The sequence below is a fragment of the Coturnix japonica genome, chromosome 9 (assembly GCF_001577835.2).
Source record: "Coturnix japonica isolate 7356 chromosome 9, Coturnix japonica 2.1, whole genome shotgun sequence".
Taxonomy (NCBI): Eukaryota; Metazoa; Chordata; class Aves; order Galliformes; family Phasianidae; genus Coturnix; species Coturnix japonica.
Genome location: NC_029524.1, coordinates 14,236,402 through 14,260,269, shown reverse-complemented (window position 1 = coordinate 14,260,269; position 23,868 = coordinate 14,236,402). Strand labels below are relative to the sequence as shown.

Here is a 23,868-nt window from a genome sequence, read left to right as displayed (position 1 = left end):
GTTGACTATCTAACCTACAGATCAAATAATCTTAACTTCTGTTTCTTCTGGCCACGAATAACAACCCACACAGCTTGCAAAGTGTATAGCAGAGCTAAGTTAGATTTTAAGAATTAAGCACACAAAGGAGAGAGGCAACCTTACATGTCACCACTGAACAAGGTTCAGGCAGTCTGAAGCATTAGAAAACACTGTCCATCCAGAATTTCCCATGCAAATCCTTAAGTAAAACATCTTTCCTCATTCCAAAAAGTGATTCCAGGTTATTACACCAGAGAAAGAAACTTTGAGTTTCTTTTTAAAAAATTCTATTCGTTTCCTTCCTCAACATTTGTGCCCTTTGTTTACTTCTTGATAAAGTCTGTTTATTTTTCCAGCCCAGACAGAAAAGCAGCAAGATCAGTTACTGATATGAGTTGGCCGCAGGTGCTACAGATCTTTTGCTGTACTCAGAAGAACTGAAAATCCAGCAAGCAACACAAAGGAAATCCCATCTGTTCTCTTATCCTTCTGCAGTACTACAGGCAGGCACAGCAGAGAATCAGAATTCCCACTCATGTGCAGGTCAACATTACCATTATGCAATGCAAACATTTCTAGTTTATCCTCAGATCACATCAGCTGCTAGCAAACTGCAAGGACTTTTTGAAAGGCACTGCAAGCAAGTCCTCAAGTCACAAGGAGTCCAGCATGTTCCTTCCTTACATTGGAAATGCAAACGAACCAAGTTATTTTGGACCCAAACACAGAACTTCCCCCCGGAACAGAGAGGCATTAGATCCAGGCTTCCTGGTGACTGCCAGTTCAGCACACCCCTCAGGCACATGCTTAGGGCAAGGTTAAGTCTGTGTGCAGCTGCTCTGAACTGAGAGGAAATGTTTAATGAAACAGCGCTCCAAGAATATGTACATTGAAATACGTCTTTTTCTAAGATGGAGGAACAGCCAGGGAGTTCAGACACAGAATTAAAACCTGAGCCAAGGGGATCCCAAGATTCAGAAGTAGTGGAGTTGACAGCTCTCAATCAGGCTCACATGTACTTCAGAAAACAGTTCTTCACTCAAGTCAAACAGGTGGGCAGGCCGTCACCAACACAAGCAGGATGGGTCCTGCCACTATGTTACGCAGCACTGTTGTTGTTACCATTCACCCTCTAAGGATTCTTTCAGCTTTCTGAGCCAACTTTAAAACATTTTGGTATAGACTTCCCTGGCAGAAGAAACTGATTTTTCTGCATTTTCCAGGTAACCACCTCTTGAAAAAACATCTTTTCATTCCTGTTTGGCCCTTTGGTGTATACAAACAATTCATGATTGCCATGAAAGCCAAACTTTAAAAACTTAGGCAGAATTACAGAATCATACACTCTCACTGTTCAGCTCAGGTGGCTCTATATCCTATCCTGTTATGAAGACCCTTGATATAATACTGCTGTAAAATCGTATACCATCCATAAACAGCAAAGAACAAAAGAAACCCCATTCTGCATCATTTGCACAGCAAAATAATTGTTCTGTGGCAGATGTTACTTGATGTCAAGCAGCACAAAGGTGAAGGTGGAGATGTTACATAGGGAATGTTACGTTCAGCTCTGTTACAAAACAATCTTTCCAGATTAAAAGATACCCAGGGCCAAGGTCTAATCTCAGTAACACTGAATCTGAATCTAGATTTGCAGCAGCATAACCCAGCACCTTCTCTAGCTCCTCAGCAATAAACTTTTCTTGATAGCCTCTAATTTTTGCCAGAGAAAAGTTTATTCATTTTCTTCCCCCAAATCCACACTTCACAGCTACACTGGATTGCTGACACACAAATTCCATTGAACAGAATCCAATAACAGTTTCACATTTTCACATTGTCTGTTAAAATCCACCATGAATAACAAAAAACACATGTGGCGATCTGCATAGCTAAAATATATAATGCTATAATACTTTAATGCTAAGACAATCAAGAGATACAGCAGGTTGGCCAGCAGGCTTCATTCCTTCCTCCCCAGAGTCTGCCAGCAGACAGTTTCACAGCTGAAACGTTATCTAAAAAAATCTTAGTAATTGGCTCTGTTCTGAACTACTGCATCCAGCAAAATCATTTTAGTGACGACCCATATGGTTACATTACAAGGGATCACTCAGGGCAGGAGCTGAAGGACTGTTTTCTTGCTCACTCCTGAACATAAACCAGCTAACTAAAAACTATTTCCCTGGTTACTGCCATTGGAGACAGTGAGCCATAGCAGCCTTTGCTGCCAGCAGCACACTGAATACATAGCTCAGTAATGGGACAAACAGTGCTCACAGCCACCCTGTCTGCTTAGGGAGACACAGCCACCCCTCCAGCAGTTTTCTCCAAGCACTCACCACCACCTCAGTTCAGATGCCCATTAGAAAAAGCAATAGAAGCACTTCAAAGAGCAGCGTCTCCCCCTCAGAGCCACAAACACTCACAGGCACAGTGCCCCCTCCTGTGTTGCAGGCTGGCTTCTCTGGAGTCCTGCTGCAGTAATGAGTTCACATGAGGCAGAGGGGAAGGATGACAGGAGGCAGCAGCCCTGGATCTAACCAGCACTGCACCAAAGAGCTGACGTTCTCCTGCACAAATTGCTTAGTAACTGCCTCAGCACAAACCACAGCAGAGACCTCTGACACACACCATACCCATTTAACCCTCCCCAAGGTGCAGCTGCCTTCTCCCCTCCCAGGCAGCCCTTAGCCTTACCAAATGCTTCAGAGGCATTTGGAGCTTAGCACAAATAGAAGTACATCCCTACAGAGACAAAACAAATTTACTTGCCTAGATTAAGGCATGGAAAGTGCTCTCATTAAAATAACTTTAAATAGTAGGGTATTCAGGGCCAAGGGAAACCACTGCTGTGGATAGCTATTGTGGAGGGCTACCCTAAAGGCACACCCACAAGCCAGAACACAGTACTGTTATTTAAAGACAAAGTAAGACTATGAGATCTATAACTTCAGTCAGCAAAACTGGCATTTGGGCAGGGGAGGAAGCAGTTCTAAACACCCAGGCCAACAAGTACTTCAGGACACAAGTTTGTACAGCACATTAATAAAGTACACGTGTGCTTCCATGTTCATGTGACAGCAGTAACGTGGCAGCTATCCCTGCGGCAGTACTGTCTCGTCACTTTATCTGCAGGTTTACTGATAAATTTGTATTACTGATATGGAAATGGAGGCACGGGGACAGGAATCCAGCTCACAAGCAAACCTCAGTTTCCTTTACTTGTAAAATGAACAGCAGACTAAATTCGTTAATTCAGTCATGCTACTGGAATGGGCCTCCGTCTTAAGAATAATATGCCCAGTGCTTCTGTCATTCCCCCATCATCCAACCAACACAATGATTGCAGTAGTATAGAGTGAGAAAACAAACTGAACTCCATGTAATTACAGACAAATGCCCAATCAAAGTAGAGCTTCACCATACGACAGCACCAGGCACACACAAGGCAGCTGCAGACTTGGTGGATGAAGGTAGACTAAGAGAGCAGCAAGATGCAGAACATGTTTTTACATTGTGATTTCCTTCTTCAGCCTCTCCTAAACTGCATTCTAAGCAAATAAACTTACCAGCCGCAGCTTAACGTTACTCTGCTTCCCACACTGACACAAATGATCACATGTAAACGATTTGCAATCAAGCTGTCTCCTGTTCCAGCTACATTTTGCTCTCGGGAGGCTGGGAGCTTCAATACAGTGAACACACAGAACAGCCCAGCTGCAGCCCCAGCCCCAGCTCGGCTCCAATGGCAGCCCCAAGAACAGCAGAGCTGGGTACAGCCAAGGTCCGGCGTCGTGCAGTGCCCTCTCCTGGGCAGCACCCACAACCTTCCTGCAGAAGCTCATCTGTGGGAGCAGAGGGGGGTAAAGCTCTCCAAGGGGTTATGGTCAAGTGATAAATCTTTGCTGATAAGCACGCCGGATCATTAGATCCTAAAAAATAGCATTTAAATCCTGCCTGGAGAAGTTTTGCAGACAAAGGATCCAGCTGTGGAGGCAGAAGGCTAAATGTTACGCTGCAAGGGAGCACAAGTGGCTAATGGCAAATGCTCCTGCCTCTATCAGTTGAGCAGTATTTTTTCCCATCCATATATCATCCCACCAGCATTTGGAATAGAGTATTGATGTTTCAATTTTGTGCTATTGGAGAGCATCTACAGCACCAAGGAAAGTTTACTTTTAAAAAGTATATAAATTCAAGGACCTGATTCTCATTTCCAGTGGACCACCTCAGCATCTGACATACATCATCCATGTGTTCACAGCTGTAAGTGTGGCACTCCAAAAGCAGGACAAGGAACGGCTCATACCCTGTTGCCTCTAACTCACATCCTCTTCCTAGATTCTTTCACTGCAGGACCAGAGGGGACCACCATCATCATTGTGTTTGACTTGTAGAACACACAAGAAGTTCACCAAAATTGGATTAAAGCAGCGTTTCAGAAAGCTCTTTAATCTTATGTTAAAGGCTGTAGTCAAATGCAAATCCACCGTTTCCCCCACAGTTGGCCTAATGTAGAGAAATTGGCTTGTGTTCAAAGCTCTCACTTTAATTTCCAGCCCAATGATTTTTCTGGTTTTGACTAAAATAAACATAAAAATTCATAATTTTCCTCACATCTTTTCACTGGTAGATGATCCTCCTTGAGCCCAGCTGTAAAGTCAACCTGCAGAGGTTCAAGGGAGGATGTGACAAGTATCCCATTGCTTTACCTCTTCCCATCTCACCTTAGCTCTTCCTAATGCTAGTTGACAATTACCTTTTTAATTAATAAGATCTCAGTTTCATAATCAGATCTTCAGTCGTACAGATAGTGGGCTTAGTCGTTCCTTATAGTGGGCTGCTGCAGGGCCTTCTATCAAGGTAGTGATTGAAGTTTAGACAAATAAATGGAACTCTGCAGTCATGAGTTTAATGACTTAGACAGGAGCAAGATCTTAATAGGAAAGAGGTGCAGCCTTTGTGCAGAACAGACTTGCTGAGACACCTGGCTTAGAATAAGAAATGTTTGGTCAATACTTTTCGTCTGCTGCAGAAGACTGGAAGATTTTGTACCCTTGAGAAATAGAATGATGCAAGAAGGACAAAAGCCTGTAAAAGAGGACACCTGGTACAGTCTAAATATTCATAGGTAGGAAGCTGGGATGCTACAGGGAAGCATTCTTTTCTGCTTGAATACCAGTAGTTCCATTAGATAATATCACATGGGTGAAGGAGAAGAATCTGTGACAAAAAGAAACCTAATGGAGCAAGCTGATCCACAGAAAGATCCAGATGATAAAAGGAGCAACAGAATTCATGTACAAGACCAGCATACCACGACAAATGTTGGTCCTTAAGCAGCACTTGAAGAGGCAGATGTGGGTGAAACTGGAGAATAAGCTCCACTGGCAGAACCCAAATGAGAGCTCTGCATGGACTCTGACCTCCCTGTACATTCAGCATCATTTTTCCCTGAAGTCTTCAGAACAAACTGAGCTATTATCCTACAGTAATAAATTCTGCAAGTTAACAAAACATTACAAATTACAGCAATCTGTCTATCCCTGTTTAATGCTTTTCCATTTTTTTCTGAGTTGTTTCTTGTTCTGGAATCCCAGAAGGAATGAGGAAACAAACACCCAGAAGGCCTCCAGTATAACTGGTCCTTTGAGAATTTGTTCTCTTGATCTCCACAGCACTTATTTCTCAAAACTTTTAAAATGGAAATCAGACTGTGCCCTCTCTGTTTTCATTACTGTTTTCTGGACTCTTTTTGATTTGTAAGCAGCATTCAGTACCATTCATTTGCAGCAAAGCAGCTTGGATACCAGTGGGAAGAGGTGAAGAGAGACCAATGCATCTAAGATAAGGATCATCATTACAGAAATCTCTGCAGAAACCAGAATATTTCCTTCACAGTGTGAGCTGACTGAAAAAAAAAGAAAGGAAATACCCCTAGGTAGTATTTTACATCAGAGAATAATATGGACAGAATACAAATAAAGCAAGAAAAAATTCTGACCAATGCATGAGGAGCCACTGCAATTGGATCTGAATGAGATATGAAATACCTTGCATTTACACTGCAGATTTCAGCCTTCATGATAATCTCAGTCATTTTCCCCAATAACCAGGAAGGCTTTTCTCATTTATTTCACTACTGAAGGAAAAGGTGCTTCAAAAAGAACAAGAAATTTCAGCCTGGCCTCATTCAGACGGGATTTCATTCTGCAGGCAGAGCCAAAGGAGCCATTTTCTATCTAAATCCTCAAATGCCCTTCATCCATTTCCAATATGTCAGCTCCCTTTCCTTCCTGAACAAACAGATCTGAAAAGTTGCTTTTCATTTCCTGCAGTAACAGACACAGCAGTGGGACAGAGCAAGTGCCCACGATTGCTGGACAGTCGTAAGTGCAGCATTCTTCTGTCCTGGGGAAGGACAAAAGCAGAAATGTGATGTCAGCTCAAGAGAGAAATCTCCAAATTACTGACAAATGGGATCTTGGCTGTTTTTCTGCAGCGTCTGCAAAATCCTGAATAGCTTCAGTAATGAGCTGCATATTCCTCAGCATCTGCAGATTCATTGCCCTGTTTTATGAAGCCACCAGCCATAGTTTAAAATCACACATTTATTAAGTTGAAAATGTATAGTCCACGTGGAACCTCAGGCTTGACGGCACACGGAAACATGGTCCATTCAACCAACATTCAACCATCCACATCAAGCCCATTTAGCTGTGTGGTCCCTTGTGAGCTATTGGAGGATTCGAGAATCACAATGCAAGACATACGAAGGGCATCTGGGGACAGAGGGAACAACATTGGCAGGAGATGTTGGAATGCATAAAAGTTGTTAGTCAGCAGCTGGATGACATGAATAGTCATGTCACTGTTGACAAGACAGGAGCCTCTGTCCATGAATTATGAGTCTATCCTTTGCTTTCAGTTTCAAGATCTCATGCGGAACGAAGAGCACTACAAGGAGGGACACCTCTGGACTGGGGTCCCTGCTACAGTTCTTGTCTGTCTTTCTGAGGGCTCCTTCCCCTTTGTTTTCAGGTGTCACACCCGCACACTGCAGATGCACAGAATCTCAGGGTTATGTACTGATGCTCACAGCAATATTTGTTTGCATATCAGATGTGCAAAGGGGACCTAAGAACCTGAAAGCCAGCTCTTACAGTAATATCCTGCCCCTGGCAGGGCTCCTTTTCCCTGTCTTCTGTGTCAAGCTAGGGAGGACTGAGCATTTATTGCTTACCTTCCGCTGATTTGTTTGTTTTTAACAAGCATTCCCTATTTTCATTTCTACATGTGCAGGTAACTACAACCACCCTTTCAATCACTCATCAAAACAAATCACATTGATTCAAAGGAAGCCTTGAACTTGCATGACCAGACACTGGGTTAGCCCAGCCCAGCACTGCCTGCTACTGGCATTGGTGATCTACTGTAGGTTACCTGCAGATAGATAGATATATAGATAGATATAAATAGATCTATATATGCAGATAGATAGATGCAATTACCTGACAGTATTTACAGTGTTTCCCAGATGACAAAAATGCTTTGTACTTCTGAATGCCTGAAGTATTACTGAGGAAGCAGCAGCCGATTAGTGCTAGATAACAGCCCAGCTGGATCTTTACATTTAGAAAGGGTATTTCCAAGTGAGAGTTAAGTTAGAACATGCCCCAGAGATCCAGTACACTGCGTTGTCACTGTGTTTAATCAGAGCCATCCTCAGAAAAAGGCACGTATGCAGCCCTACAGCTTGCCAACAAAGCTTTGCTAGTAGCAAAAAGACTAGGAAGATAGAGCAGGCATGGTCACTACATGAATTGGTTGTCACCAGTTTGTTTTCACAGCTCACGCAGCTCTGATAGATGCAGCCGAAGGCACTCAGTTACTAACAGTAATATAACTTCATTCCTTCGTATGGCCTCTGGGCTAGAATTTCAAATGAAAGCAGAAAATACTTTCTTCTGCCTCACAAAATGGAAACATGCTCAGACTGAGCTGACTCACAGCCCGTTCCCTAGCAGAAAATAATTTTCCAAAGTATTTCTGCCTGTGACACTGTGCCAGGTCATCTCTCAACACGCTACGCAGGGAAGGTGTTTCCCTGGGAACAGTAACCATGGCAAAACCAGCGTCTTCCCCTTTCTACTATCTACAGGAGGAGAAAGAACAGCAGATGCCTGCGTTCTGCCTCCAGTTGGTCCACAGACCCCCAGAGCCATAAGGACCTGATCAAAGACGAGAGAAAGGGAGAGGAATTCTGTTCATTTACTCACATACCAGGCATTTTTGTCATGCTACACTGTAAACTCAGAATGCCTCGTTACAAAGAGTGCAACTGGAAACATCAGTGTTAGTGACAAGTCAGCCAAATACAACAATGTGTAGGTAGGCACCAAGCCCAAAAATCAGCACAGATAAATGGCCAACAGAAACAGAGGTACAATGGGATGGCTTTGCAGTTTTCAAACCCTGGCATTGTGCATTAGAGCCCTATTAAAGAAAGCATTTGCAAACCCCAATCTGCTGTAAGCAGTAGTTGCCAGCAGATCACCTGCTTCTGGCCCATCTCTTTTTCTGCAGAATGGTCTCGATTTCTCACATTGAGCACGACTCTCAGATACATGGATTTCCAGACAGTAATGATAAGGAAGAACCAAAACAAGCTGCAGCTTCAGCCCGTGACCATTCTGAAAGCAGAGCTTTGCTGATGAGCTAACTAAATGATAGTAACACAACAGTAATTGAAAGCACAATCACACTGCGTGCTTTTGGGGATCTTTTTGTCACACACTAGTGAACATGTTATATACTTCTGGATTCAGGGTTGGAAAGTACATATGCAAGTAAATAGAGCAAATGATAGCAAAGGGCTCCTTAATGGCAACAAACAGGAAAAAAAATGCTCAGTGATTCAGCAGTCCTAAAAGATGATGAAACAGTCAACAGCGTGGATTTGAACTAGCATTATTCCACTTCAGAGCTAATGTGCAATTAACACGCATTGCCAGGACAACAGCACCTTGTACTAGGAACTCACTCAGCAAAGAACACTGCCTGGTACCCAGTGCGAATGATACAGAGCACAGGCTGACAGTCTGAGTTTCTGTAATGGTACAGACGCACAGTGAGAAAGATACTGACCTTCCACACAGTAATTTAGAAGCAGTGTGACAGGGTCAGTTGGGTCATGAGACCCACTACCACATCTCCTTACATTAATTTCAAAGGGGTATTTCACATGCACAACCAATACCTGCTCCAGACTCACGTATAGAAAACTCAGTGCCTAACACCCAAGTGTTAAATAAACATTTATTCAGAATGAGCTGAGCATTCCTTTTAACCTTCTCTGGGCCAAATCACTGCAAATATCCCAGATGTATCCAGCAAAGCCAAATGATACAGACGCACCAGAGTTAATATCCAGCTCAGACGGTTGACTTTAAATTATTCACCACTGGCTCCTCAGAAAAAAAAAGCACAACCATTAGAAAAACAAGCTCCTTTTGTAAATCTCCTAGGAATGCAGTGCAGCTACAATTCAGAGAAGATGCTATTATTTTTAAAAGATGCTGCACATACCTTTCTTTGCCATACACTCCAGTCTAATGCATCCTCCTATGAAATCATGATAAGATTTCATTTCTCCTTCTGTTATCCGAACAGCGGTGAAAGGTGGATTCCTGGGCACCTGTTGTCCACATTTCCGACACCGAGAAGCCATTGCCAGAGTTCAGGAGATTCTTGTCAGGAATCTGCTCTCTGTTCGCTGGAATCCAGCCTGGTTCTTCAGCTGCCAGTCCAGCCTGGTGACTTTATCCCACTTAGTTCATTCAAGGTCACCCTCGCCAGCAGGATGTTCGCCATTGCAATTGGCTAAGACTTTTATAGGCTTACTGACTGTTTGTTTCTCCCTCCTTGCTTTCAATATCAGTTTACTTTATTCTCTCATTCAGAATGAAAGCTGTGAACCTCAACACAGCCAATGCCCTGAATGGCTTCCTTATTATTAATTTAAAGCTATCCTACAAGCTATGATGAGAAGAAAGGATCTCAGAAGCACGTTGCAAGATCACAGGATGCCCCTTAAAAAACACACCAAATTTGTCCACAAAATTTTTCTTTAAGAAAATATTTTTCTTCATGACTTTTGCTCTCTACAAGGTTTTTGATCCTATGATTCCTCAAGATTAACACTGGGCTTATTTTTACTTCTGCGTTTCAGCTTGGACACTGCAAGGAGACTGCTCTGCAGAGCTGCTCAGCCAATTACTCATATGTCTGGCGGTGGTGCTGGGAAGCTGCAACTGTACAGAAAAGCCCTCTGCTGCTGTGCACAGCCCCTGCTCGTAAGATCTGATAACCTAAATGAACAGTGGCAAACAGAAGGGAGCTATTGCTAGCAGGTACATACTGTTAACTGGGCAACCCCCACCCAAACTTTTCCTCCTTTAATGATAGTTTGACACTCATATTTGGATATTAGAACACATTTTTAAATCTCTTTGAAGGTGCTGGATATTTGAGATTTTCCCCCCACTCTTATCTATTCCCATAATGAAAATTTACCGATCAGATAACCTAGTGAAGAAACTAGTACGTAGGAAACTGAGTGCAGAGAGCACTCAATCCCAATGTAGTAAAATAAAAAGGAACCTTTGCTGGAGGGGAGGAACTGCATAGGAAATGCACAAATGGGCACCAGACTAGTATTGGTGACAGTGCAAAGAATACAGCAAGAATCTAACAGCTCAGGGCCAAGCTGCAGCCAGAGCTTAAATGCAGGGACCCAAGCACAGAACAAGATTGCTGCAAGGATCTTTTCTCTGCCTCAGTCACTATCACCTGCTGGCACTTTTCACAGCTATACCCAGAGTTAATCAGCTTGCAGCCATCTCAGATCACAGCTGAACCCTATAAACAGGGGAAAAGGAGAATACAAACGCAAATCAGAGAATGAATGAGAGGGACAAAGATGCACAGGAGGTAAAAAACAAAAGTCTTCCATGATGCCGCTCCTAATACGACAAATAAATACATGGACAAAGAATAATGCCTGGTGGTTAAAGTACAGAAGCGTTAACACAGCTCTACTTCTTCCCTACCAGTTCCAGTGCTTCCCTGCCGCAGTGAGCTGTTTGAGCTTCCTAACCCTGTTCTTTTGCTGGTAGAAAGCTATAAAAGAGATCCCTACTGTTAAAGATTTGTGCTCCCATCCTCTGGGTTTAATGCCATGCCATAAAGTTGGTCACCCTTCAGTCTCTGCCAAATCCCTGCCCAAGTATTCAGCTACAGGGCACAAAGTTTACCACAGGGACCAGGTACAGAGGTGCAGGGGGTTTATATTCATGCAAGTTTATTTCAGGTATGTTTCACAAGCAGCTGGACTTGCCTTCCCCAGCATCACAAACCTCTGACTCTGCAGACTTGAAAGCTGCACTGTTTCCTACCACACAAACAATTACCTCCTGCACCAGATGTGTGTGCCCAGGAGCTGCTGTGGTGAGCAATTTACTGTAAAGCTTTTATGTAGCATGTCACCAAATATGTACTCAGCATTCATAATTGATGCTTTCAACATTTTCTTTCTTTAGATAAAAAGGTATCAGCCTGACTGAAAGCAAGTTATTGCTCTGTAAACACAGAAGAGCACAGTGGAGGGAACAGATACAGGAGAGAGGCAGGAATGTTTCCAGAGACTGACACAGAATGGAGGGGAGTTACTTTCCTGCTGCTCCAGACACCCACAGCAACGTGATTGAAAACAATAAGGAAGAGGACATTTTCTGCTGGTGAACTGCCAGTATTGCTTAGCAACAGCATCTGGGTTGGGCTAGCAACAAAAAAGCAAGAAATAGGGTAAGAATTTCATCAAAAATAAGAAGGAATCCCGGATATCTTCAGCTGACATTAGCAAAAAGCCTGAGGGATTGTACTACTTACTAGTTTTGTTAGAAATACCTATTCATCTTGGAATTTGAGCCCCCCCAGAGCCTCATAAGAATCATCAAGTTCAGTAGATTAGACTCAAAATTGTCTCTCTATCCACTAGTGATGTCAGAAACAAACAATTAAATCAGCATTATGATACTTAACTTATTTGTGGAGACCAGCAGCTCCCCTTATGCATGCCCAGTACGCTACAAGGCTGAGAAAGAAAGAATCTAAACTCATTGCTGCTGTTTAGATTGATACACATGGAAGATAAGAAAAAAAAACCACATTTTATTGCCATCCTGCTTCAGACTTCCCTTTGTAGAAATGTTTTATTTGAAGTTTGAACTGTGCATTTTGTTAGCTATGCTGAAAGACACTGTTTCTTTCATATATACCTTAGTGACCTTCTTTCTGCCTCCCTCACCATTCAGACTGTGAATCTGATGAAACCAAAAGGCATTTCAGCAGCCTGAAAACTTATTTTCAGATTATTTTTTCTAAAGGCATTGTTTCAAACCCCAAGGAGTTAGCGAAACAAGTGGAAGAAGGATCTCTGCTGGTAGAATTCCTTTTAGCATAGAGAACTATTGCAAGGGCAGCATGTAGTCACTGCACCAGGAAGTACTAATTCCAGTGCCATATGGCTTCAGAATCTCATTACACTGATCTGCTTAAAGTGACTTTGTAACTGACAAGGAAAACATTTCTGGGCACCTCAACAGTGGGAGATAAGAACTCTGTCGCTGCTGGAGCAAATTAATTCCCATAGAGTCATAGAATCATTTGAACTGGAAAGGACCCTTAAAGGTCATCTGGTCCAACTTCCTGCAATGAACAGGAACACCTACAGATCCATCAAGTACCTGGTATCTGGTCCAGCTTCAACTTGAGTGTCTCCAGGAACGGGGCATCTACCACATCTCTATACCAGTCTTTCCCTATCCTTGTCTTTAATAAAACCCAAAAACTTTCTTCCGATCAAATATCCCCTCTTTTAGTTTGAAGCCATTTCCCTCTGTCTTGTCACAACAGAACTTGCTCCAGTGTCTGTCTCCTGCTGTCCCATAGTTGTCATCCCTTCCCATCTGCCTCCCCCCCAATTATTGAAACGCTGCCCTCAGGTCTCCCCGGCACCTTCTCTTCTCCAGGCTGAGCAGCCCAAGTTTTCTCAGCCTTGTAGGAAAGGTGTTCCATCCCCTGGATCATTTATAGCCCTACTGTGGATGCACTCCAACAGATCCACATCTCTCCTTTACTGAGGACTCCACATCTGGACACATTACTCCAGATGAGGTCCTCATGAGATTCCCCTAGGCCCTCTGCAGTGTAGAACAGCTTCTGGATCTGTTCAGCTAAGGCCAGCAGTACGGCTTCCTTCCCTGAGGAGCAGCTGTGTGCATTCCCTGATTCAAGCAGCACTTTTTATTTTTTGCTGCTGTCAATCCCAACTTAAAGCAGATAAACACCGAAACCAAGAAGCCACAGATATAAAAATAGGATCTTTAAGAATCACAAGGGCTGTTGATACTGAAGGCTGCTGGACACATGCCAAGCATTAGCTGAACAGAAAGAAACAGCTTCTCACATTACGAAGTACAATGAAAGAGTGTCCAGCATTTCACTGCTGTCTCTCAAACACTCAACATCAGTAACTACATAGGGTGAGATATTGGACACAAGGGACAATTGACCTTCCCCTGTCTGCATGTGTGTGCACAGACATTCACTCAGTTACTTGAGCAGTCCACTGGGAGAAAGGAACTCCTATCTATATCCTGAACACACAGCTTTGTCTGATTGGGTTTTCTCTGCTGGCAGATACACATCAGACACACTTCTTCCACATTCCCTAGGGCAATGCTTGCATCCTTCAAGGAAACTGAAGATAAATAGATACGAACTATATCAGTCAAAACAGTTACTCTCCTTAACTAAGCAACAGCAAGAATGGATAACCTGTTAGTACATGCATGGGTAGCAAGAATGCTCCATTTACCTGCCGCATGATGCACAGAGCACAGCATGAAAGAGATGCTGCCCTATTGCATACAACCACGCTTCCAGATCTCTTCCTCTGTCTTCTAACCAGCACAAACACCGGATTTCATTGTCTTACTTTATCTTGATTCTGTAATGTCTAATCGCAGTGTAAAATAACAAGCTGCCCTCTCACAAGATTTACAAGAACTCAAGAGTATCAGTCCTTTGTCAAAACCAGGCAAGGTCTGGGGACCTTATATGCTAACAGGCAGGTAGGTCTGCACAGTGCCAAAGAGGTCTAATAGTTTCAGAAGCAGAGCAGCATACAGCTGCACAAGATAACTTACCTTAACAGAGACAGCGGACAAAGGACCTTTCCCACCAGCCCAGCAACATTCATACTCTAGGACATGCTAAAGACTGTCTGCACAAGGTTAGACCCTTGCTTAATGTAAGTTAAGCACAGTGCTTTTGACTTCAGTAATGACTTAAATTGCCTAAAGCTGAGCAGTGCTGTGTTCTGATGAGATAAGAAATTACTGTTTTGTCTGCCAGGAAACCCCTCTGCAAATACTTTCTGCTGACCAGCCCAGATTAGCTTAATAAAATGTATCTCAATCACACATCTGTTTGTGGACCCAAATCCCAGTAGGCGTAAGCCCACTTCATGGGATATAATGTTAAGTAATGCTCTGTACTTCTCAAGTGATTCTCAGCTGAGCACTTGGGCACCCCAGAGAGATTGCTGCTCCCATGAAATGGAAGACCTCCCACTTAATTGCCAATAAAGTGAGGCACTGTAAGAATATAAGTTTTTTTTTTCAGTTTCATTTAACAGTGCACCTGGGGATCATTTGAAGAAGGCCCAAGGGCAGCAAAAGCAGCAGGAATAACTTTACCTAAATTTTCACAGCACAAAAGTAAAAACTGAGAGAAGAATGTGCTAAAAGCAGGTAGGCAGCCACCTCCCACTTGCTTGAGATTCCTTTGAGTTAGTTTATGCTAATGGAGAATCTTTAAATGTAAAGAAGTTCTGCTTAAAGAAACAAGAACAAAATGGCATGGAAGTGGCTTAAAGCTCCAAAGTTGACTATTAGTAGCATTCTGATGGCAGTGGAATCGCCTTTTCTGCACTGCTGTAGCATAAATTCACATCATTTTGCACAATGTTTCCCTGTCTGCCTTTTGTTTTAAATATAGTTGGTTCAAGAACAGCAGTTATCAGAAGTACAAAGAATAAAGGAATATATTTTAACTTGTATCAGAAGCATTATAAAAACCCACCAATGAGCTCCAACATCTCAGTACAAATAATGAAGTGCAAGGAACGAGCTGGAAACTGAAGCCCAAGGTATTCCTATGGTTTGTCTAAGTTCAATTGCAACTACTGCAGTAAATCTGGAAGATAAATGGGGACATAATAAGAAATATTTATCTCTTGGTTGCAGCACTAGAGTGTTTTCTGACTTATCTTGATATTATTTGTAGATATCCTCATCTTTTCAACACTGTATTATAAAATAGCATCTTGCTCATTAAGGCTTTACAGCTGCTGCTTGTGTCAGGCTAATTACCATTACATACTGTTTAAAGGGCAGCAGGTCTGATAGTGAAGGAAGCTAAACAAACTGAAAAGAATGAGCTAATTCACTGAAATAAAAACAAAACACAAAAGTAGCTTATAATTCAGGCACAATTACGGATCCCAAATTCAGCACCTATAGCAGATATGGGAAATAGTTTAGAGCATGTAGGCTATATTGAGAAAGTATTTTCTATCAGAAAGCAGCATGTAATCAGAGTACTGACTGCATTAGCCAGCCCTCATTGACAGAGCATCCTCACCTGAGGATGTTCATTGATGTTTAGGTAATATTTATGTTAGGATTGCTCATATTTGTATTTAGGTCCATTAATACGCATCATAACAATCATAACACAAATATAAAGAAATGTAAATATAAACATAAACAATCCTAATCTAAACTTTAGCAATCCCAATATAAACATTGTCAATCCCACATAAATGTAAAAAATCCCAATGTGAACATAAATCAATCTAAATATAAGCATAATGTTTGCATTATGGTTTACAATAATGGTTACATCACATTTATGTTTACATAGGCACTTCTTTATGGTTATGTTAGGATTATTTGTAATAATGTTATGTTAGTATAACAACAAATTCGTACCTTTGCAAAAGAAAAGCAGCCATGAGTTTAGTTTCGTTCTTATATTTTTTAGAAGTTAAAGTGATGCGTTCACTGTTGAGTTATAAAATAAGAAATAACTTCTATGTAAAATTTAAACTTTAATTGTTAGAAATAATGCTATGCATGTGTAACTTTTAATAAATAAGTTATTTACATCTCCAGTCTGCTCTAGGTCAGATGAAAAGTTTAAATACAGAACTTGTGTACCCAGACTTTCCATATACCAGCACTAATATGAGCTTTTTTTCCTTTGAAGACTGCTTCTTCCTTTAAATTTATGCCATGAGGGTGTTTTGGATCCTGATGCTACTGTGCCATGAACTGTGAGATGGCCTTGCTCCTTGCTTGTGTACAGCAGGATGGTTTTGGAATGGTTACACCATGCTGTGCCCTCTAGTGGTCCCCGCACAAAGAGGAAGCGATGGGGCTCAGCCCATGAATATCACAGGATGGGGTGTCTACCAACAGAAAGCAATTCCTGGGTACCAAACCTGCAGTGCCAGTAAATCTCATGGAGAAGGCAGAGTTGGGCAGAGGTGTTTCAGCCTCGCTTCTGTGCCCAACTCAATAACACTCTGTCTTTCAGCTGCTCTGAGAAAGGAAAACAAAAATTTGACCATGTTCCTGGGGAACTTCTGACACTAGAAGCTGTAGCACAAAATGGCACTGACATACCCACCCACTGTCCTCTCCACTGGGGATGGACAAGGCTACTCCAGCACAGTTGTCTTCCTGAGAACAACAGATATTCCCCAGCACACCTCAGGCAGCAGCCCTGCTGTGGTTCCTTTTGGACAGAGAAGGTGGCAGGGAACCACTGGTTCTTTCATCCCTCCTTCCTATGGCTGACCTGGAGACCTTGCACAACAGCAGCACGCCAGCTCTGAAGAGAGGAGTAGGACAGGCAGAGCACGGCCTGTTACAGAACTGGTGTTGCAGATGCTGTAGCAGAATGGGCACAGAATAACTCTGACAGATTCCTCATAGCTCCAGTCCAAACAGCAATGTCCTCCAAGTGCACTTGGCTGTTTGCTTTTTCTCAATCAAGATGCAACTATGCACATGGCTCTGCTGTATAACCAGAGCATAATTCAGTGTGATCCAGAGTGATGATTGCACATTGCTGACACTGCATTCTCCCCTATCTGAAAACAAAGCCAGAAAGCTTCTGAACTACAAAAATAAGGACCAAAATCTTTACCTCCAACTGATCTGTGAGCCCACTGTGAATCCTCTGTTGATCCAGTGTGGAAGGGGACAAGATGCTCAACAGTGATAACAGTGTAAATATCTGGGACTTCTGAAATGGCAGCTTTTAATCTTAAAAAAATAAATAAATCACACTAGTGCTGAGTGAGCTAATCACCAGAACAAGGATGAGCCAGTTTTTTCTGGTAACCTTCCTGCACCAATTACTGGCATGTAATTGCTGTGAGCTTTCTGATTAGTTATTCACTGATGTGAGCTCAGGGTCATACTAAGACTCAGAGCTATTTCTGTTTGAAATAACCTTTTATCTGAATATTGCAAGATCAATAGAATTATTTCAATGTATGTCATTAGCTTTGGCTTTTATGCTGTAAACACCAATATTGATCAGTTCAGCAATGAAACGAAGCCTTGGCTTTAGAGATCTCTAAACCAAAGTGTAATGGGTAACAGTGAACTTCAGACTCAAAGGAGGGAAATATTTATATTATCTCCTTTGTTGTGTGAAGGATTATCGACTGACAGCGAGAAGCAAACCCTCCTGACACTAATTCTAGTCACAGCAATTCTATTAGCACGTGGAATCCATACCAGAAGATGATACCAGAGATGCCAGTAGCAGTGGGACAACCTGCTACATATAAAAATTATACAAGGGCTACTCTGAAAGTATTGCCTCCCATGTTACTGTGTTGTCCCGCAATATCAGAGGTTGGTATTGGTGCTGTGGCAGTAGAGGCTGAACCTTCCCACCAGTATCCCATTGCATGTTGTTGCTGTGTGACAGATGGCAGCATGTGTCTGACATGGAAGTGTGTATAAAGCAAACGTGTGTCACTGAGATTCTCCACATGGAATAAATGGCACCTATTGACATTCATCGACACCTGCAGAACGTTTATGGAGACCAAACAGTGGATGTGAGCACAGTGAGGCAGTGGAGTGGTGCATTTTCAGCAGTAATGACAGCAGTGTGCAAGACAAGCCACATTCCAGATGGCCACGCAGCTTTTTACGAGCAGGGTGTGCAGGCTCATGGCTGGCAAAAATGCACAGTTAATGGTGGTGACTATGTTGAAAAATAGTGTTTTGTAGCTGAGGCAAAGTAGGAGGGAGGCATTACTTTCAGAGCGACCTACACAATATGACTGGTACCTCAAAGGTCCCAGAACTTAAAGGCAATGATCATTCCCCTGAAGTACTGAGAGACACCAGCTCTCATTTCAGATGTTCCTCTCCTCTCCATGTTCCAGGTATCTCAAATTGGTTAACTGTGTTAACTCAAATTGGTTAACCAGTGTTAACTGGGAGGAACTCCTGTAAAATCTCTGGAGACTGAACCATGCACTGAACAAGGAGAGCCACATCCTGTGAACAGCTATTGCCAGCAGGCCAAAATGCTGTACATTAGCATTCTTTGGCTTATATATATGGATTGGAACTGCAGATAACCGCTTTTGTGTCCAGGGCCAGCTATAGAGAATTCATTGCTTCAGGGAAATTTGAAATCATACAGCTCCCGGTCATGTACAGAAAGTAATAGCAAAATGGTCTGCAGCCCCTTCATATCTCGTTGCCCTAGGCAACAGCCTGCACTGCGGAAGTGGCAGACCCAGCCTTTCTTGTACGAAGCCTGCAGCACATGGTGTTAATATATGGATTGATACTATGAAAGTCCTCCTGTAGTACTATTGGGGTACCCACATTGTAGATGGAATGGGTGGGTGCATACATAGACTCAGGATAAGAGCTGCTGGTCTGTATCCAAGATCTTTCTGACACAGATAGTGGTAAGTGGAAGCACAGGGATTATCGCCTGCACTCTGGGATGTGGGGCACTTGAGTTTTCCTTGAGATCTTATAGGAACTGACCCAAGATCCCCAGATTAACTCAGGGCAATTCCAACAGTAGGTCATAAGTCTCAGCTACCAAAGCAGTGCCTGCACTGTGCTCTCTCAGCCCTGTCTGCAGCATGGACTGCAGCTGGGTCAGCCACAGCTGAGTACACTCAGACAAAAATATTTGGAGGTGTAGGGTGAGTGCCACCAGTTCCTCATTCACTCATAGAGGAATAAAGAGCTCTTTGCATCTTTTTGGATCAGACATCCTCTGTTGTAATATCAATGAGAGAGCATTTCTCTATCACTTCCTTGCAGTGTTTCAAAGGATTTTTTTTACTTCTGCAGCAATTTAACTGTTATTCTCATGCTTGAGTAATCCGGGTCACAGGAATCAGTGACCTTCAAAATTAAAAGCTGGATTAACCACAAAAGGACCCCTGCATCTTTTTTTAAGCTTCTAGAGATTCAGCTTGGCATTACAGTCCTGCATTTACTGTAATGGAGTCCTTGAAGAGCTTCACCTCTGTTGCATTCTTGTAGCTTGAAAATGAGGGAAGCTCTGCTGGAGTGAGGGCTGGGCTGGCTCCCTTGAGACCGGGAAACTCCCGGTGTTCTCATACCAGAGGAGCTCTGGATGGTAGTCCTCATACACCAAATCCAAACCAAAGACACAAACCCTTTTTGAAGCAAGCAGGGTAACAAAATCAATACGAATAGCAGCGTTTCTTCATGAGGGAGTGGATAACCAGTGCTTTGATTGGCTTCGTTCAGCCCCCAACTGCCCAGAGGACTCAGAACTTCATGACAGCAGTGATTTCAGAGCAATGCATTTTCAAGAATATTCCAGATACAATGCACAGCGAGTGCAAAGCTGTTTTTGAGCTACTGTGTGTGTGTTGTTCTGGTGAATACAACAGTTTATTGGTTCATGACAGTATGGATTTTTGATCCAGTCTTTGGCCACAGGAACTGGGAAACTGTTCTGTGCTGTCAGACCCCTCCAGTGCCTGGAAAAGGAGGAGACAGAACACACCAGCTTTGCAAACCAAACCCTGGAGTCCACTGCAGTTTGAGACTGTCTGTTTCAGTTCAGTGCTTTATTCCTAATTGCACACAACAGAAAACAGGAGAAAGTATTATTCTTTAAAGCTGAGTTATTTGTGAGTCTTCTTCCTGAAAAGGCATCAGACTTCTGTAATGCTGCTCTGCAAATGACAAATATGATGTATTTCTCTCCTGAGCAAATGCTGTTGCATCAGATTTAAACCAGACTGAGTTCATATGCTGGACATGGCTCTCTTCCAGTACGCAACTCGATCATTCCTCAAAGGCAGCCGAGCCTTTTCATTCTCTTGTTATCTATGTTGTGTTTATATGACAGAGGGACTTAAAGGTACTGTGCAGGGGACCATTGGAATGAGCTCATGTCTGTCCACCTGCCAAAGAGGACCTCACCATCCCTTCCTCCACTAAACCCACAAGCTTTTCATCAGAGTATTTCTGAACTCAGTGCAGTACCTCCCTCTCTGCCATGGTTTACACATCACTTAAGGTATTTACTAGTGATGTTTTTCCATCTATGCATGGGAGAGCTGGCAGTTTCTTTACCCTGTCTCCCTCATATTTCTTGGTTTCAATTCTGGCCATGTCTGCTGCACTGGATACTCTGAGTCACCAAAGCTGAATGACTAATAGCAAGCCATGGGCCACGTTATCCTTTTCACATCACTTTCCAGCACTTTTAAAGTGAGTAGGAGCAGACAGCTCTGTAGAGAACTCAGATTTCACTCAGTCTCTGACCCACTGACCACCTGGGGAATCAAGACATTACTATGCTGAACTCTAAAGTGAAGTATAAGAGGTTCAATCAGTGGGCTACATCACATTAGTATTAACAAAAACATTTGTGGTTTATCATAACACAACCCCAGCACTGAATAACAGGAAAAGATAAACAAAAGGGGATAGCATGAGGTATCAAATATTGCACTCTCAAAATGAAGTCATCCAAAATTCATCCAGAAAGGTTCATCCTCGCTTGAATGCTGAGTCATTCCTCAGGGGCTAAGAAAGGCTTTCAATATACTGCAGGAAATGGGAGAAGGAAGTAACAGCAATGAAATTGCTTAGCTTATTCTTTCCTCACTGAGATGGAGTGATGATACAAATACCTTCACGAGTGCTGAACCTGTTCACTCACAGGAGATGTCCTTTCATGGGATCTCTTGGATACAGGCACCATATGGAAGTTGAGAGAAGGAATTAAATAAAAGATGAGGCAAGAGGTGGAAAAAGGCCCTTGTATTTAATGAGCTGCCAGGAATTGTAATTGATGTCAGAGCAGTTTAATTTCCACTGAGACCATCTGAGCTTCCTTGTGACAAAGAAATGGGATCAGGGGCTCCTCTCTCACTCCTTTTGGCTCTATTTGCTTTTTAATCTTGAGACTACACAGTGCAAGATGGTCACAACTGCCTACCCTCCTGGCAAGTGGTAACGTCTGTCAGCACCAGCTGCTTTAATTGTGCCTGACCTGAGACCTCACACAGCAGAAAACCTCTTACACTTGCTTTCCCCTGGGGTATCTCTCATGCCACCTCCTTCCAGATAGCCCTGATGCTGCAATATGTCACTTTTCCTCTGTTTGCGACCTAAACAAGATAACTCTTCTTTATTAGTAATACTACTGTTATAATTACAGAAGACTACCACACAGAATTTTACTGAGACCTGGTCTGAAAGTGGATAGTTCCTGTTTTTTGCTCTATTAGACCTGCCACAGACAGCTAATGTTATCCAAAACGATGCCCTGAGACAGGTGTGGGTTTAGGGAAGCCATGAGAAGAGTTCACCCCAACAGCAGACATACAGTTTCATTTAACAACTAGTTTGAGCCCCAACCACTTTGCAGGCACCAACAGCCAAATTACGGAGCTCAGGGGAGCTTTTTATGGATGCCACAAACCAAAAGCCTGGCACGCATAAATGCGGAAGGGGTGATGGGCGTCACTGTTATTAACAGCAAAATCCAGATTCAGCCATCTGGCTTTCCTTCAACAATTTATTTACATCAAACATTCCTCAATGCATTCACTCCAAGAAGTAAATATATACAAGTCACTGCTGAGGCAGGCAGGAAAATAAAGAGCAGAAGCAGGCTGCCATAGCATTAGATTTAAAATCATCAGTTTGGAGGCATTTGAAATAGACAGCGACCTATAGACTGACAGACTGGATCACACCTCAGTTCCATCCAGCTTACTACCCAACTGTCTCCAACAGTTGCCATCAAAAAATGTATATGAAGGTGTGAAAATCCTGCAGCAAGCAGATGGCAGATCATTGCTACTCATATTCCCTTTTCTCCCTAACATCCTGGTCTCTTATCGGTTTGAGAATTAAAGCTCGGGCTTAAACAGCCAGTTTTGATGAGAATGTTGTGGTTTAACCCAGCAGGTGGCTGAGCACCACGCAGCCATTCACTCACTCCTCCTCTTCCCAGTTGGTTGGGAAAGAGAATTGATATAAAAACAAAGTCTAACTTGTGGGTTGAGATAAAACTATTTACTAAGATAGAGAAAAGGAAAAGGATAATAATTGTGAGAATTGGTTGTACATACACATATATAAGTGCATATCCATATATATATATGTATATATAACAAGTGATGCACAAGCAATTGCTCATCACCCCCTAGACTGATGCCCAGCTGGGCCCTGAGCAGCGAAGAGACTGAGATGAACTCCCACTTCATAAGTCCTTTCACCTGATGGCACAGGGTACGGAATATCCCTTTGGCCAGTTAAAGTCAGCTGTCCTACCACTGTTCCCCCTCAGCTCCTTAGGCCCTTTGCTGCAAATGGCCTTGGCTCTACACAACACCGCAAGCAGTGCATATTGAAGCCATATGAAATGAAACTAATAACCACAACCTGGGAACCAAAACGTAAACACGTAGCTTTTTTTTAAGCAGGAAAACTAACAAAGATGAGTTGATACCACTTTTCACTTCCCTCTTTTTGCTTTCATGTCTGGATTCTGTGAGGTCCAATAGATTGAGTCAATTAGTGTTTTTCTCAGAAATACCACCTTTTATTTTTTCCCATCAATGTCTTTATATTTTTTACCAACTAACTATTCTTATGACCTTCTTCACTTCAACATACAATGAAATGGTCTAAACCTACCAACAGTTCAAAAGCTTCCTTGGGGTACAGAGAGAAAGATGTGGGTAATGTGATAACCAAAGGTCAATGTTTTAATAAAATAGGTTAATGGGAAAAGGAAGTACAAATTATCACTTTTCATTAGCGTGAAATCCAAAGCAAATTTAGCAAACATATTTCTGCAAGCTTTCTATTGCACTGTTTCACTGTTATGCAGGAAGGTGCATATCCCCAGCCTCTCTTATGTTTGGGCAAAGAAACCCAGCGCACTGTGGTTAATAGAGGAAACCAATCACCTGTGCTCACCAAGTCCTTACAAGTAGGACAGAGCTGTAGAACCAGTGGTTCAGAAACAGTTATTTAAATGCATGAATGCTCTGAGACAAAGGGAAGAATTTTCTGTCTTGGTCAGAGGAATTTCCATGGCCTTGATTTAAACCTTTGAACAGAAGACACAGGCGGCCTGCTTGATATGGTATCCTGAATG

At 42.6% G+C, this 23,868-nt stretch overlaps 1 protein-coding gene across 11 annotated transcripts in view; it reads right to left on the bottom strand.

Moving 5' to 3' along the window:
• Positions 1-23,868, bottom strand: part of MCF2L2 (MCF.2 cell line derived transforming sequence-like 2) — a 133,488-nt gene that overhangs the window by 100,514 nt on the left and 9,106 nt on the right. For 5 of the 11 annotated variants that reach the window (XR_004308301.1, XM_015871533.2, XM_032446474.1 and 2 more), the window contains exon 1: positions 9,613-10,357. The exons of 3 other annotated variants lie outside the window; for them this stretch is intronic. Coding sequence is in view for 6 of the 8 variants with exons in the window: in XM_015871533.2 (XP_015727019.1) it covers positions 9,613-9,754 (142 nt within the window). In the remaining 2 variants the exon portion in view is untranslated. Of the gene's footprint in view, positions 1-9,612; positions 10,359-14,294; positions 14,394-23,868 lie in introns of those variants that run through there. 3 more of the 11 variants (XM_015871539.2, XM_032446473.1, XM_032446477.1) reach the window with 3 other exon arrangements.